We start from the raw sequence: 13753 nt of genomic DNA on the forward strand, positions 1-13753 counted from the left end.
GCTCTAACTCTGCTCCGGAGCAGGACTTTATAACCCTGGGTAAAAAGCATTGATAACCGCGCTTCTAAATTACAGTTGTAAATCGCTCCGTTATCCAGGATTAAAGTGGTTTAGAGCGATGAAAACCTGCAGTGAGAAAAGCCCCGAGTGACTGAGTCATCTGACCGATTCTGATTCTTTCTAGTGTCCTAAGGAGAACGAGTGTGTGCGACTCTGGTCTGGCTGCCAGTGCGTTAGTGCAGGTTTAAAATGAAGAAATGATCCGTCGTCACTTATGTGCCCCCAAATCGTTTTCCAAAAGAATCCATTTGTTTGTTGTTAATATTTTCAGTCAAAGCTATTTATGACGATATAAAGCTTTACAATCAGGCCTCATTTGTTAACATTAGTTAATGTATTAATAGTCACATGAACTAAATATGAGCAATATATTGTTTACTAATCTTTTTTAATAAAATGCAAATGTTCAGCTAAATCTCAGCTAGAGTATGTTAACATGTGTGATGTAGGATTGCGTAGTTCCAGCTTGACGTTTTCTCTTGTTTTTTCTTGCTTTGTGAAGGGAAGAGAGCTGAGAAAAGCCAATCGCAGGCTTCCTCTAACGGTACGCTGTCAGTCAGCCCATGAACACTCTGCATTTGTGTTCATCTCTATTAAAAGGTGCAATTCAATCAGCCCGTGTGACTGTGACGCAGCGCTCGTCTCGGGTCTGTGCGTGAGATGTGTGGCATTGCACCCTTTAATGCTCATTCTCTGTTGTGCTGTTGGCATCACGTTAGTAGCCGCATTTCCATCACCCCTCAAACTGAGCAAATTGAAAATACACGTCAATTTTGCAAAAACTCCCATAACTCATCACAAAACAGTTTTTACACTCACATGAGTTGGTTTTTCAGGCAATTCAAAAAAAGCAATATTTCTCATTACTGTAATGGAAACAGTTTGTGGGCATTCACAGCTCACCTGAAATACGTAAAAGTAGTTCTCATTCTTTACAGAAGGCGAGGTGCAGTTCTTTATTAAAGTTCAGGAATTACGGGAATACTAGATTCTAAACAACAAAGAAATGCCACAGTTTATCCAGAGCTTGAAGCAGAACTGACCCAGAAACACCTCATACGTGCCGCTCCCAGTGTAAGCGCCAGTAGCGGCTAGTGCGGTGGCTGACATACATAAACCTACCAACATCCGTTCCCATAATGCCACAGTGGATAAGACACATGCCTTTGGTGTGAGAGTCCCGGGTTCGAATCCACTGTGAGACACCAAGCACCCTGAGCGAGACACTTGACCCCTAGTTGCTCCAGAGGCGTGCGACCTCTGACATATATAGCGATTGTAAGACGCTTTGGATAAAATGAATAAATGATTTTATTTCATAATATCGGCTCATAAAACGCAGTCATTTCCCAATCGTTTGTTATTGATGTTTATAAAATATCAAAAGTTTAGCACAAATCTGTAATGGAAACGCGGCTAGTGTGGCATACGTCTCACCGCTCGCTCACTACATGTGTGTTCCTGTGACCTGAGCTGTGATCAGTGTGACCCTGCTGTCTTGCTAACACGTCTGTTCTCTCCTCCCGCTCGTTGCGTGTCAGCGCTGAAAAAGCTCCCGTTCATGAGGAACCGATCCAAGGAGAAAGACCGAGTGAAGGCTGTCTACCGCCGCTCTATGTGTAAGACATCCGATAGTCCACACCCATCATGCTCTGCTCTTCCTGGCGTCTCTCATCATTGATCATCATCAGATATTCACACACATGCAGAGCTCATTGTCTTGTGGTGTGATTTGATGGATATTAGAGTTAATGTTGGTGGGAGATTAGAGTTAGTGTACTGCTAACACACGGTTTCAGTGTCGCACTTCGTCACACTTCCATTATTAATATATTAGAGTATAAACACTCTACACATGATGGTTAATATGGACTCATGAGTCTGATCTGACTGTGCTAATAGACCTCATGCTGCTTTACTAGCATTATAAGCGCTTGTGGAGTCGTGTTACTCTCTACATCTGATGTGGTGTTCACTGCCTCGTCACTCCATCAATGTCTTTCTTTCCTGCGCTGTCACTCATACTGAAACTTCATGCATGCTGGCAGTCCTTCGCCGAGTTAATGCTGTGTGTGTGTGTGTGTGTCAGCCATGAACGACCTGCTGCAGACGATGGCTGTGTCCGAGGGTCAGTGGTCCAGCAGCACGGATCATCTGGAAGCTCCTGATGGGAAGGAGTTCGGGTCCATGGTCTATTCCAGCGCTGGTGCTGATTACGCCAGCCTAAGCCTGATCCGCGCCGCTCCACACCGCACCCATACAGGTACAGTTCACCTTCACCACAGCGCCCCCTACCGTATAACAGTGAAATCACAGAAGGCAGGAAACTTCTGACAATGCGAAAGAGTTCATCACAGACTCCCAATCAATGAATAGCGTCCATTTATGCCAAACGATCTGCTGTTGATGAATAATGACACTGTTAACTTCATGGTGTTTATATCAGACCTGCAAACTCGTCACATCTGTAAAAAGCACAGCTGTGTTTCGTACGGTAAAACCGCTATATTTCTGTTGTTCTATCTACTGTCAGAGAGTGAAATTACATTTTCATTCAGTCAGTGAATCCAATTGAAGCTAATGTGCATTTAAAACTCTAAAACATAAGATTATATATATATATATTAATGAATTTAAATATAATCATTTAGCCTTTTCTTAAAAATAATGTCTAAAATGTGAGGTTTATCATTTTATGGAACTGATGTTTTTCCAGTAATGTGACCATAGCTCTTCCTCCACCGCTCCTGGGTTAGGGTTAGGGTGTATTAGTGCAGGTCAGGTGGTTGAGTCGCTCTGATGACATCACCGTGCCGTTCTGTTGTCCGCAGGTAACGCCATGTCCAGTGATGACATCACTCAGGTGTCCTCGGAGGAGTCGAGTGTGCTGCGAGCTCAGGGTGAGTGTGTGTGTGAGCTTCATGCGTTTACACTCCTCTCTAATGTGACCTTTACAGAGATCTCGATGTCGTTATGATCCCGGCTTTAGTTATTAGGGCTCGAGTCGAGTCGGCTTTATTTCTACAGCAGCTTCCCAGTGATAAACAGGAAACTGGTGCTCATCTGAGGTCAGTTCAGTGTGGATTCAGTTCTGCTGTAAAGATCATCAATTAGTAAATTAGTTCATTATACTATAAAGAAGCTCTGGAAAAACTAAAATGCTGACAACAAAACACAAACACTGTGCAGTGACGATTTCCAATCTAGTCTCTAGAGTTGTCAAAGTTCCCACTTTTGTAAGAAGTCGGGACTGAAACTTTGAACGCTGTTGAGCGGAATCGCAAACGCCTCTGATTGGCCATTGTGCTCACATGATCATCAGATACGTCTGTGATTGGCTACAGTGCGTCTCAATTTTAACATTTCAGCACGATTTGGTGCCGTGATCGACTAATGCTCTGGATCTCAGTCAGTCAATCTTCATGTCCAGTGTCTATTTAATGAATAAATATTGAGTTAAATCCCCGTTCATCACTATGGTTTTGATGTGTTTTCTGGTTTTACCTGTAACATGGCTGTGATTTATCATATTTAACTGTATATAATATTATTGAATATATTTATTTTAATTGCTTAGTTATTATACACTTAATTGTATCTTGTTAGTAGCTTGTAGCGAGTGTGTTTGTAAGGTTATCAGCGTGTGTGTGTGTGTGTGTCAGGCGTGATGAACGGCAGTGCGAGCGCAGCTCACAGCGAGAGCAGTGGAGACGTCAGTGTGTGTTTGGACAGTCCTGTGAGGATGACATCATCGCAGCTCAGCGCGCAGGACGGCTCACACAGTGTTCAGCCCGAGAGGGTTTCCCTGCAGCAGTTCCTGACCGAGAGCACAGACCCGGCAGAGGTGACGCATCACACACACACACACTTACAGACACTAGTCTCACACACTCAGACAGTAGAAACACACACTCACACAGGAAGAGACGGGCATGTAGACCAACCCGCCACGGTCTGGTTTGTTTTTCCACTTTAACTGAAATCAGTGATGCCACATTAATAGAGCAGCTTGAAAACACACACACACACACACACACACTACCGGTCACAGGTTTGAAGTCTCTTCTGCTCACCAAAGCTGCATTTATTTGATCAAAATACAGTAAAACAGTGTAATATTATTCCAGTGTAAATCATCTGTTGTCTATGTGAATATACAGTAAAGTGTCATTTATTCCTGTGATCATTACTCCAGTCTTCAGTGTCACATGACCCTTCAGAATCACTCTAATATGAGGATCTGATGATCAAGACACAGTTATGATTATTATCAGTGTTGAAAACAGTCATATTTCTGTGAAAACTGAGGATTTTTGATGAACAGAAAGAATGTATTATTTGAAATCGAATCTTTAGTATCATTGTAATGTCTTTTAGCTCTTTCAAACCAAAGGACAATAATTACATTTACATTCATTCATTTAGCTGACGCTTTTATCCAAAGCAACTTACAATCGCTCTATATGTCAGAGGTCGCACGCCTCTGGAGACACTAGGGGTTAAGGGTCTTGCTCAGGGTCACATTGGTGTCTCACAGTGGATTCGAACCCAGGTCTCTCACACCAAAGGCATGTGTCGTATCCACTGCGCCATCACCATAACGATAACAACAAAGATATGGGTTAAAAAATCATTATAAATGTAAAAGAAAAAGTCCACAGCACAACTACAATGATAACAAGACGACAGAAGCATTGACAGCCAATCAGAATCCATCCTGTTTTAACGAGCTCAATATATGGTGTGGACGCTAATATAGTTTACAATTATAACCACAACTGTCACTTTTGATGAATTTAAGGCATCCTTGCTGAATGAAAATAATGATTGGTGTCCCTCTCCCCTGCGCAGGAGTCTCTGTCGGCTCCGCCGGGCCGTGTGTCGGGAGCCAGAGAGCGCGTGAAGGGCCGGGGGATCCTGCGTTCAGCCAGCGGCAGGGCGGCGGCGCCAGACTCCGGTCCCCCGGGCCGGCCCAGCCTGCGTAAGGCGGAGAGCACACGGGCCAAGGGTTCGGCGCCGCCCCGAGCCGGCCTGGCGTCCCAGAGCAGAGCGGTGTCGGTGTCGGAGCGCCTGGACTCGAGCTCCTCGGGTCTGCCCCGCGCCAGCAGCGTCATCTCCACCGCCGAGGGAACCGTGCGCAGGACCAGCATCCACGACCTGCTCTCCAAGGACAGCCGGCAGCCCGTTCTGGTGGACCCGTGTCCCGCCCGGACCCAGAGCTCCAGTGAGTACGGCCCCCGCGCCCTGCCCACGTCAGCTAGCATGCCCTGCAGCGTAGCGGAGTCCGAGCTGAGCCTGCAGGCCTTTCTAGGTCCCTCCTTCACCGTAGACTCCATGTTTCTGGACTCAGTGTTTGGGGAGCCGGCGGTGACGGGCGGCGCTAGAAACCAGGCCATCCTGTCGCTCAACACGGCCCTCGTTAGCAACATTAGCGGCCCTCCCCCTAAAGCCCCCCCCGCTGACGGCGAGCCCGATGTGTGTGTGCCGGCGGAGGAGTCGCTGTGGTACGAGTACGGCTGTGTGTGACGCTCCGCATGAGTCCGGATCCTGCATGCCTTCCTGTCCCGTGTCCTTATACTGACCTCTGCTGGACACACATCCGAGGGTTTGACCTGAACCGCATCTGTGTGAGAGCATTAACCCGTGTCACGTTCGCCTGCTGTCGGGTGTGTTCGGGCTGATCTACTTCCCTATTTATGAAAACGAGGCTTGTAGAACAAGTCCCATGATGCTCCTTGAGGAACTGCTGCATTCATTCATGTCTGATTATTTAAATGACACGCTCCTGCCGAGTGTTCACGGGACGTTTGTTTGTGATGTTTGTGTGCATGGCTTTATCCCGGCGCTCCATTCTGAAGGCTGCGATCAGAATGAGTGTTTCCCAGAGCACGTCTTGTGTTGATCATGTGATCTGTGTCGTACGCATCACGCACGTGTCCTCGAGGGAGTCGCGGATGGATGAGGACTCTACAGACTCCACTGTTTATCATGTTGTGTGTCTTCATCATATGTTGTTGTGTAACGCCCAGTTGAAGTGTACCTTGCTTGTGTTCCGCAGATGTGGAAGTGTTACAGGGAAACAGGAAGTCTAAAAGAGCTGGCACTCAGAGTCTGTCATGAGGCCACACGGTGAGTGTCGTGAGCCTGTTGTGTTTCAGCTCTGTCTTCATGCTCATCCACTGGAAACGCTGCCATTCCTTCGGGACGTTTATCAGAAGAGTGACCTTTGAACTTTCAGGAGATTTTCCCTGTCCAACACAAGCCCAAAGTACCTGGAGCCTGATGCATGAACACACACACAAAACACGCTCGGAAACGAGTGTATGGAGTTCCCCTATGCTGGCTATCGATTAAAACAAAAACGATTCAATCACCAAACTTCCTTCCAAGGAAAGTCTGTTCGCTTGGCGGCCATATTGTCACCGTGAAGCTGTTTCGGGCATCCTGAAATCTCAGAAACTGCTTGCCAAACCTCACAATCCAATAACATATTTCACAATCAGCAATGAACTCTGACATTGTCCCAAAAATGTGGTTTCTTATGCTCAAATAGCAGTAAAAAGCTTATTTCTCAGGCCAGACGAGCCAATGCGCATGTACAATCAACACTTTCTGAGCTTCTAAAACACTAAACAGAGACGGAGCACTCATATCACTCATGAACGGAAGAAACGGGTACGACTATTGTAACCCTGCTTCTCGGAGGTCTTGGATGGACACTATGGGAATGCCATCAGCGTGACCGGTGTCTGAAGCAAGTGTGACAAACACACCAGTCCATGACTTCACTATCCGAGCGCCTATATATATATATATAATAGAGCGCCTGTAAAACATGTCGTCAACTCGTTTGACTGAAGGAGGCACATCCTTTCTCAGAGAACCAGGGTTACAGTCGTAACTGGAGATATTCATGCGTCATTGAGTTGATGCCACCAAAACCCACACCGCCACGCTGAGCTTCATTAATCTGTGAATATGCACAAACATAATGAGCAGAGCATGAATTCGCTGTACAGATTATTGGCTGTATAGTGGTGCCCCTCCTGAAGGAGAAGCGGATTTAGTATTTAAGTGTATTTTTCCAATTGTTTTCAATGGACAGACTGATCTCATGAAATGGCGTATGTACGACACGCCAATTCTTATTTCCATTTTTGGCGTGTTATCAACACGCATAATCGCTTTTCAGCGTGTTTATGAACGCCGTTGACTCAACGTTACATTACTGTATAAATATATGTCTTACCTCAACCCCGTCCCTAAACCTACCCGTCACTGGGGTTAATAACATTTTTGAGTCTTCCCCTACCATCCTAGGAAAAAAATATTGCTCCCCAGATGTAGATCTACATTTTGCTTCGTTTCGCTCTGGCATTTGACGGCGTAGACATACACACATACTTTGTGTTTTATCTTTGGTGGACACGCCGACTACGCCAAAATCCTCCAGTAGTAGAAGAACAGAGAGTCTTCTATCTGTATAGCACAAGGGAAGTCCTGGCCTGCACCACCGTCCTCCCTCCCTTCCCACCGACAGCAGAGCTTTAATCGTTCTCAACTAATCGCGCACTGTGTAGTGCACACTATGAAGCAATTCTCATCCCTCAGGGGAGAGTAAAGCAAGACCAAAGCTAATCGTCACGCTGATGGTCTTCGTCAATCCAAGACCCGATGTCCAAGTTCAACTTTGACAAGGAACTGCCTTCTCTGTTTCTCAGTGATGACCACCAATCAGAGACAGACTCTTTTATTTAAAGGTGGGACTCGTCCATGAGTAATATGAGTGCACCCTTGGCAGCCCATGAGCGGTCTTTGGACATCTAAAGTCTGTGTTAATAACAGTAAGCAAACAGGATAACCAGGGTCTGGTATTAAATATAATCAATCAAACATGTTTTCATCATTGAATTTTCAAATTAATGTGTAAACAACATACAGATGATATTTAAAAAGGTTTAATGGCATCATTTGCAGGCTCCAGTAACCAAATACAAATTTTACAAAATACAAAAAACTTTACACCAAAAATAAAAGGCACCACAAAAACCGTCCTTTGGGACCTCGCTGTAAACCTCCGACCTGATGATCCCTACAACACATGTACACGCAACACTTCCTGTTCAAGCGGCTCTGCTGTCGCTGTCAACATGCACAGATACAGGCCCTCCAGAGGCGGTTCGGCTGTGCTGATCTTTATTTAAATCTCTCCGAGAACAGATTCTTAGGCCAATACATGCGCCGTGACGATAACTCGTGAACTTGGTGACAGTCTTCAAACACAGTCAGACAGTTGTAGAAAAGACGCGATACTATAACAGTGGAAATCAGTGCTTGTCTGAGCTCAAGAGGACATGATGGACAAGCGGACGCTTCATCGGCTAAACATGACACCAGGACGAACTGGCCTGTACCGTCTTCCACATCATTGGATGTTTTGTGAATGAATCGCTCTTTTTTAAATGATCTTTTCCTCCATCTCAAGCCCTGAAGGCTTTGAGCGTCTCGAGCGACAGCCAGTGATAATTCAAGCTTTACAGTGATAACGGGATAATAATGCAGCAACGTTTGTTTCCGCTGTACAAGCATCTCTAGAAGAGAATAGTGTCGTAGTCCAGCTTGAGTTCAGTGATGGTTCATTTCTGTTGGAAAAAACATTAGTTATTAATTCAGTTCATTCATCTTTACAGCCGCTCTGGAGAAAACCGCGACGTCATCACCAGCTCAGTTCATATAATGGTGTCGATGCAGGTAGAATAATGATGTTGTTGTCCCCAGTAAACATGTCATCATTTACTCACCCTCGTGTTCAAATGTGTGACTTTTCTTCATCTTTAAAACGAATGGTATTTGGGGAAATGTCTCGGGCTCTGTCAATGGCTTCCCAACGCTCTTCTATTATGTTCTGTAGAAGAAATAAAGTCATGCGGAAACTCCAGCTTTCTATTGATTATCTAGACTCATAATGAGCCAAAAATAATTTGAAACTTCTCATAATTACATTACATCAAATGTCTCTAATGTTGTTTTGTACTATTTCTTTGGCTAAATCTGTTTATTTATATAGCGCATTTTACAATACAGATTGTATCAAAGCAGCTTCACGGTGATAACATGAAAATAGTATAATACAGTTCAATAATATTGTTGAATATTAAATGTCCCCAACTAAGCAACCCAAAAGCCAAGGCAACAGTGGCAAGGAACCCAAACTCCATCAGGGACTGAATGGAGAAAAAACCTCGGGAGAACCCAGGCTCAGTCGGGGTCAGTTCTCCTCTGGCCAACGAAGGAACAGTGATTACAAAACAAATTGGATCAAAACATTAAGAGAATTTGTCCATTTCCATCTGTTTGGAAGTCGAAGTAATCACTGGAGATGCGCGGTTGGCGGTTACAGCAGCGGACTCCGCGGACAAACTGCGGATCAGGCGGATGACAAAACATATTTTAATTAAATTCGGGCGGGCGGTTGAACCAAATTATGTGCCAAAATGCGTTTTCTATTAGGCTACAATGAAAATATTGTACAGTATAGCCTATCAGATAAGGTCAGTGTGAAGAGGTTCAGTGTGTGTGGAAGGAAGAAGACTGGGTCGCATGACTGGGACTCGTGTTTATTCAGAAAAACAAAAAGAAACGAGGCGCACAGTAGCGCATTCGCCACCATAAACAAAACACGCGATCCAACACTTGCTTCTCAGTCTCGGCTGCAGTAGCCGTGTGCGAAGTCCCCGTCCAACTCTCTCTCTCTCTCTCTCTCTCTCTCATTGCCATCGGTCTCTCCACCGACACAGGTGTTCATCATCTGCACTTGACCTACTTACTCACCGCGCAGCTCCGTCCTTTCTCTCCCGCTACAGACTTCGCAAAATCACGCCCCCTCGCCACAGTCAGGTTTGCCGAAGTGCTTTAATTTATTTATTTTTGTCCCTGCGTGCCGATCAGAGACAGAGTTCACTGCTGATATTCTGAGAGCTTTCTAGTCTTGCGGCTGTCATCAGCAGCGCCTTGTATCGCCCAATCAGCGGAAGGCGGGCGGGTCCGGTTTTGAAAATTGGTCAAAACGTTGGTGCGAATGGATGGCGGATGGATTATGAGTTTTGTGATGCGGTTGCGGATGAAATAATAGTCCATCCGCGCATCTCTAGTAATCACGGCGGTTTGGAGACGAGATGTTGAGGATCAGTGCCGATGGCTGTCGTGTCGATGAGGTCGGCACTGGAGGATGAGTCGGGATGGGTCCAGGTCCACCATAGAGGGTCCCTCGGGATAAACAGAGAGATTGATATTAGCGTAGACGCCATCCTTCTTATGATGTACCAAGTACATCAGGATTTACGGGACGTGTTCCCGGTTCCGGCTGATCTAATCTATGCAGCCTAATTTGAGTTTAGGAAGTCTGTAGTGTGTTATGGGTATGCTAGGCCGTAGAGATGTGTTTTTAGTCTAGATTTGAACTGACAGAGTGTGTCTGCTTCCCGGACAATGTTAGGAAGATTGTTTCAGAGTTTTGGAGCTAAATAGGAAAAGGATCTCCCGCCTGCAGTCGATTTCGATATTCTAGGTATTATCAACTGGCCGGAGTTTCTAGATCGCAATAGACGTGAAGGACTATAATGCGTCAAGAGCTCGCTCAAGTACTGGAGATAAACCATTTAGTGCTTTGTAAGTAATCAGCAATATTTTAAAATGTATACGATGTTTAATAGGCAGCCAATGCAGGGTTGACAGAACCGGGCTAATATGGTCTTCCTGGTTCTGGTAAGAACTGGAGCGGCTGTGTTTTGGACCAGCTGGAGTTTGTTTATTAAGCGAGCAGGGCAACCACCCAGTAGAGCAGGGGTTCTCAACTCCAGTCCTCGGGACCCACTGCTCTGCATATTGTGTATGTCTCCCGTATTTAACACACCTGATTCAGATCCTCAGCTCATTAGGATAGACTATGAACTGAACTGAGTGTGTCAGATAAGAGAGACATACAAAATATGCAGAGCAGTGGGTCCCGAGGACTGGAGTTGAGAACCCCTGCAGTACAGCATTACAGTCATCTAGCCTTGATGTCATGAACGCTTGAACTAATTGTTCTGCATTTGTCAATGAGAGCATATGGCGTAATTTAGATATATTTTTAAGATGGAAAAATGCGGTTCTACAAATACTAGACACATGACTTTCAAATGAGAGATTGGTATCAAAGAGCACACACACACACACACACACACACACCCAGGTTCTTAACCGAGGACAAAGACTTAACAGAGCAGCCATCGAGTGTTAGACAGTATTCTAGGCTGTTATGTGTGGAAGTTTATTGTCTCTGTTTTTTTCAGAATTTAGTAGTAGGAAATTACTAGTCATCCAATTTTTTATATCAGCTATGCATTCCGTTAGTTTTGTGAATTGGTAAGTTTTGTTAGGTTTTGGAGAAATATACACCTGAGTATCATCAGCATAACAGTGAAAGCTAATTCCATGTTTCCTAATGATATCTCCTAATGGCAGCATGTACAGAGTGAACAGCAGCGGTCCTAGTACTGAGCCTTGTGGGACACCATACTGAACTTGTGATCGATAAGACATCTCTTCATTTACTGATACAAACTGATAACGGTCAGATAAGTGTGATTTAACCCATGCTAATGCAGATCCACAAATGCCAACATAGTTTTCTAGTCTATTTAAAAGAATGTTGTGGTCGATTGTGTCGAATGCAGCACTAAGATCGAGTAACACTAATAGAGAGATACAACCACGTCGGATGATGAGAGCAGATCATGTGTGACTAATGAGAGCTGTCTCGGTACTATGGTACGGTCTAAATCCTGACGGAAAGTCCTCACAGATATCATTTCTGTCCAGAAAGGAACACAGTTGTGAGGATACTGCTTTTTCCAGTATCTTTGACAGAAAAGGTAGATTTGAGATTGGCCTGTAATTGACTAATTCTGTAGGATCAAGTTGCGTTTTTTTTTAACAAGCGGTTTTATTATAGCCAGCTTAAAGGTTTTTGGTACGTATCCTAGCGACAAAGACGAATTAATGATATTAAGTTGAGGATCTATGACCTCCGGAAGCATCTCTTTCAGTAGTTTAGTCGGTATAGGGTCTAGCATACAAGTTGTTGATTTAGATCTTTACAATTAAATCTCCTATAACAATGAGTGAATGGAATATTTCCTGTGGGAGACTACAGTGCACACCCTGATGCGATACTGTACCAGACGGCTGCATAGTTTTAATATTTTCTCTAATATTATCAATTCTGTAAGTAAAGAAGTTCCCTCTGGCTTTTATGCGGTCTCTGCACGCCAATTACTGCGATCAGACACAGGTCACGTGTTCAGCATTAGCGGTTTGTTGTTGAACGGCAGCGTTTCCTGGCGATGAGCAGCAGGACGAAGCTCTTTCTCGTGACGCTCATGTCTTATCTCTTATTTCCCATCACAGAATCACCGTCTGAAGACTGGCACCATTCCCCTGCCATGAGAAACACGTCTGTTTCTCACTCTTTTTAATCATGGACCCTCAGAAAAGAAAATAAAGAAATGTCCTTCTTTTTCCTTGAATCAAGGACCCAAAGGATTCCGTAACAAAAGAGTGAGGCTGAAGGAGTGTGTTGTAAAGATACGGGACGAGTGTGTTGTAAAGATACGGGACGAGTGTGTTTTAAAGAGTGATGCTGGACGGAGTATGTGTGAGTGTTGAGTGAGTATGTGCAGATCTGATCTCATGAAGTAGCGTGTGTATGACACCCCAATTTCCATTTCTGGCGTGCTATCAAGACGCATAATCGCTTTTCAGTGTGTTTATAAACGCCGTTGACTTAACGTTATATAAATATATGACTTACCTCAACCCCGTCCCTAAACGAACCGTCACTGGGGTTAATGGCATTTATGACTGTTCCCTCACCATCCTAGGAAAAAAAAGATATGACTTACCTCAACCCCGTCCCTAAACTTAACCATCACTGGGGTTAATGGCATTTATGACTGGACATTTGACGGCGTGTTCAGACACGCGGAATGACGCGGACGTTAATGGCGTAGACATACACGCGGATAGCTCAAAATGCGTAGAGATAACACGCCACTTGATAACACAGCAGTGTTTCCTGTGTGAACGTCTCATCCGGCTTCATTCCTCTGTTAAAGTAATTTGATGCGATGAACTCTCTGTCGTGTGTGTGTGTTTCCTCCACTGTGAGAAACAGAAGAAGACGAGAATATGACAAACGGGAGATGTGTTTGTGTGATGGAGCAGTGAACACGATGTAGGCGTTTCGTTGTTTACATTCGTAGAACTCGTTTCTCTAAACTTGACACGGAGATCAACATCAGTCAGTGTGGGATACACGAGATCATTCATCACTGGCACTAAATGCATTCAATAACCACATCTTTCAAATCACTCAGACACCAGCCAAACTCGACCAAATGACAATATGGTTATGGTTACACTTAAAATAGTTACAAATAGACTTATACCATTAATTGTACCCAGCATATATGTAAAATGTTACCTGAGGGAGAGAGAGAGGGACAGAGAGAGCAACAGTTAAAATCTTCTTTTATTCTTTCCCTGACCATGTGACTGAAACCCAAATATGAGACGTTCCAATCAGATGGACCACTTATATTTCATTCCTACTAAACCTAAGGAAGAACGCCTTGATTTGATAACTGATGTG

General features: G+C 44.5%; 1 protein-coding gene across 5 annotated transcripts in view; it reads left to right on the plus strand.

Annotated features, from left to right (window-relative positions):
• ccdc88ab (coiled-coil and HOOK domain protein 88ab) overlaps positions 1-13442 on the plus strand; it is a 59775-nt gene extending 46333 nt beyond the window's left edge. Inside the window, exons 26-33 of one of the 5 annotated variants that reach the window (XM_039679283.2) lie at positions 563-604; positions 1602-1679; positions 2150-2323; positions 2892-2960; positions 3723-3904; positions 4912-5284; positions 6119-6189; positions 12511-13442. In XM_039679283.2, the coding sequence (XP_039535217.2) occupies positions 563-604; positions 1602-1679; positions 2150-2323; positions 2892-2960; positions 3723-3904; positions 4912-5284; positions 6119-6180 (980 nt within the window). In that variant the 3' untranslated portion in view covers positions 6181-6189; positions 12511-13442. Of the gene's footprint in view, positions 1-562; positions 605-1601; positions 1680-2149; positions 2324-2891; positions 2961-3722; positions 3905-4911; positions 8862-12510 lie in introns of those variants that run through there. The other 4 variants (XM_089117379.1, XM_039679282.2, XM_089117377.1 and 1 more) reach the window with 4 other exon arrangements.
• Positions 13443-13753: the final 311 nt, after the last annotated feature.

Source organism: Pimephales promelas, chromosome 11 (assembly GCF_988280905.1).
Source record: "Pimephales promelas chromosome 11, fPimPro1.hap1.1, whole genome shotgun sequence".
In the NCBI taxonomy this organism is placed as follows: domain Eukaryota; kingdom Metazoa; phylum Chordata; class Actinopteri; order Cypriniformes; family Leuciscidae; genus Pimephales; species Pimephales promelas.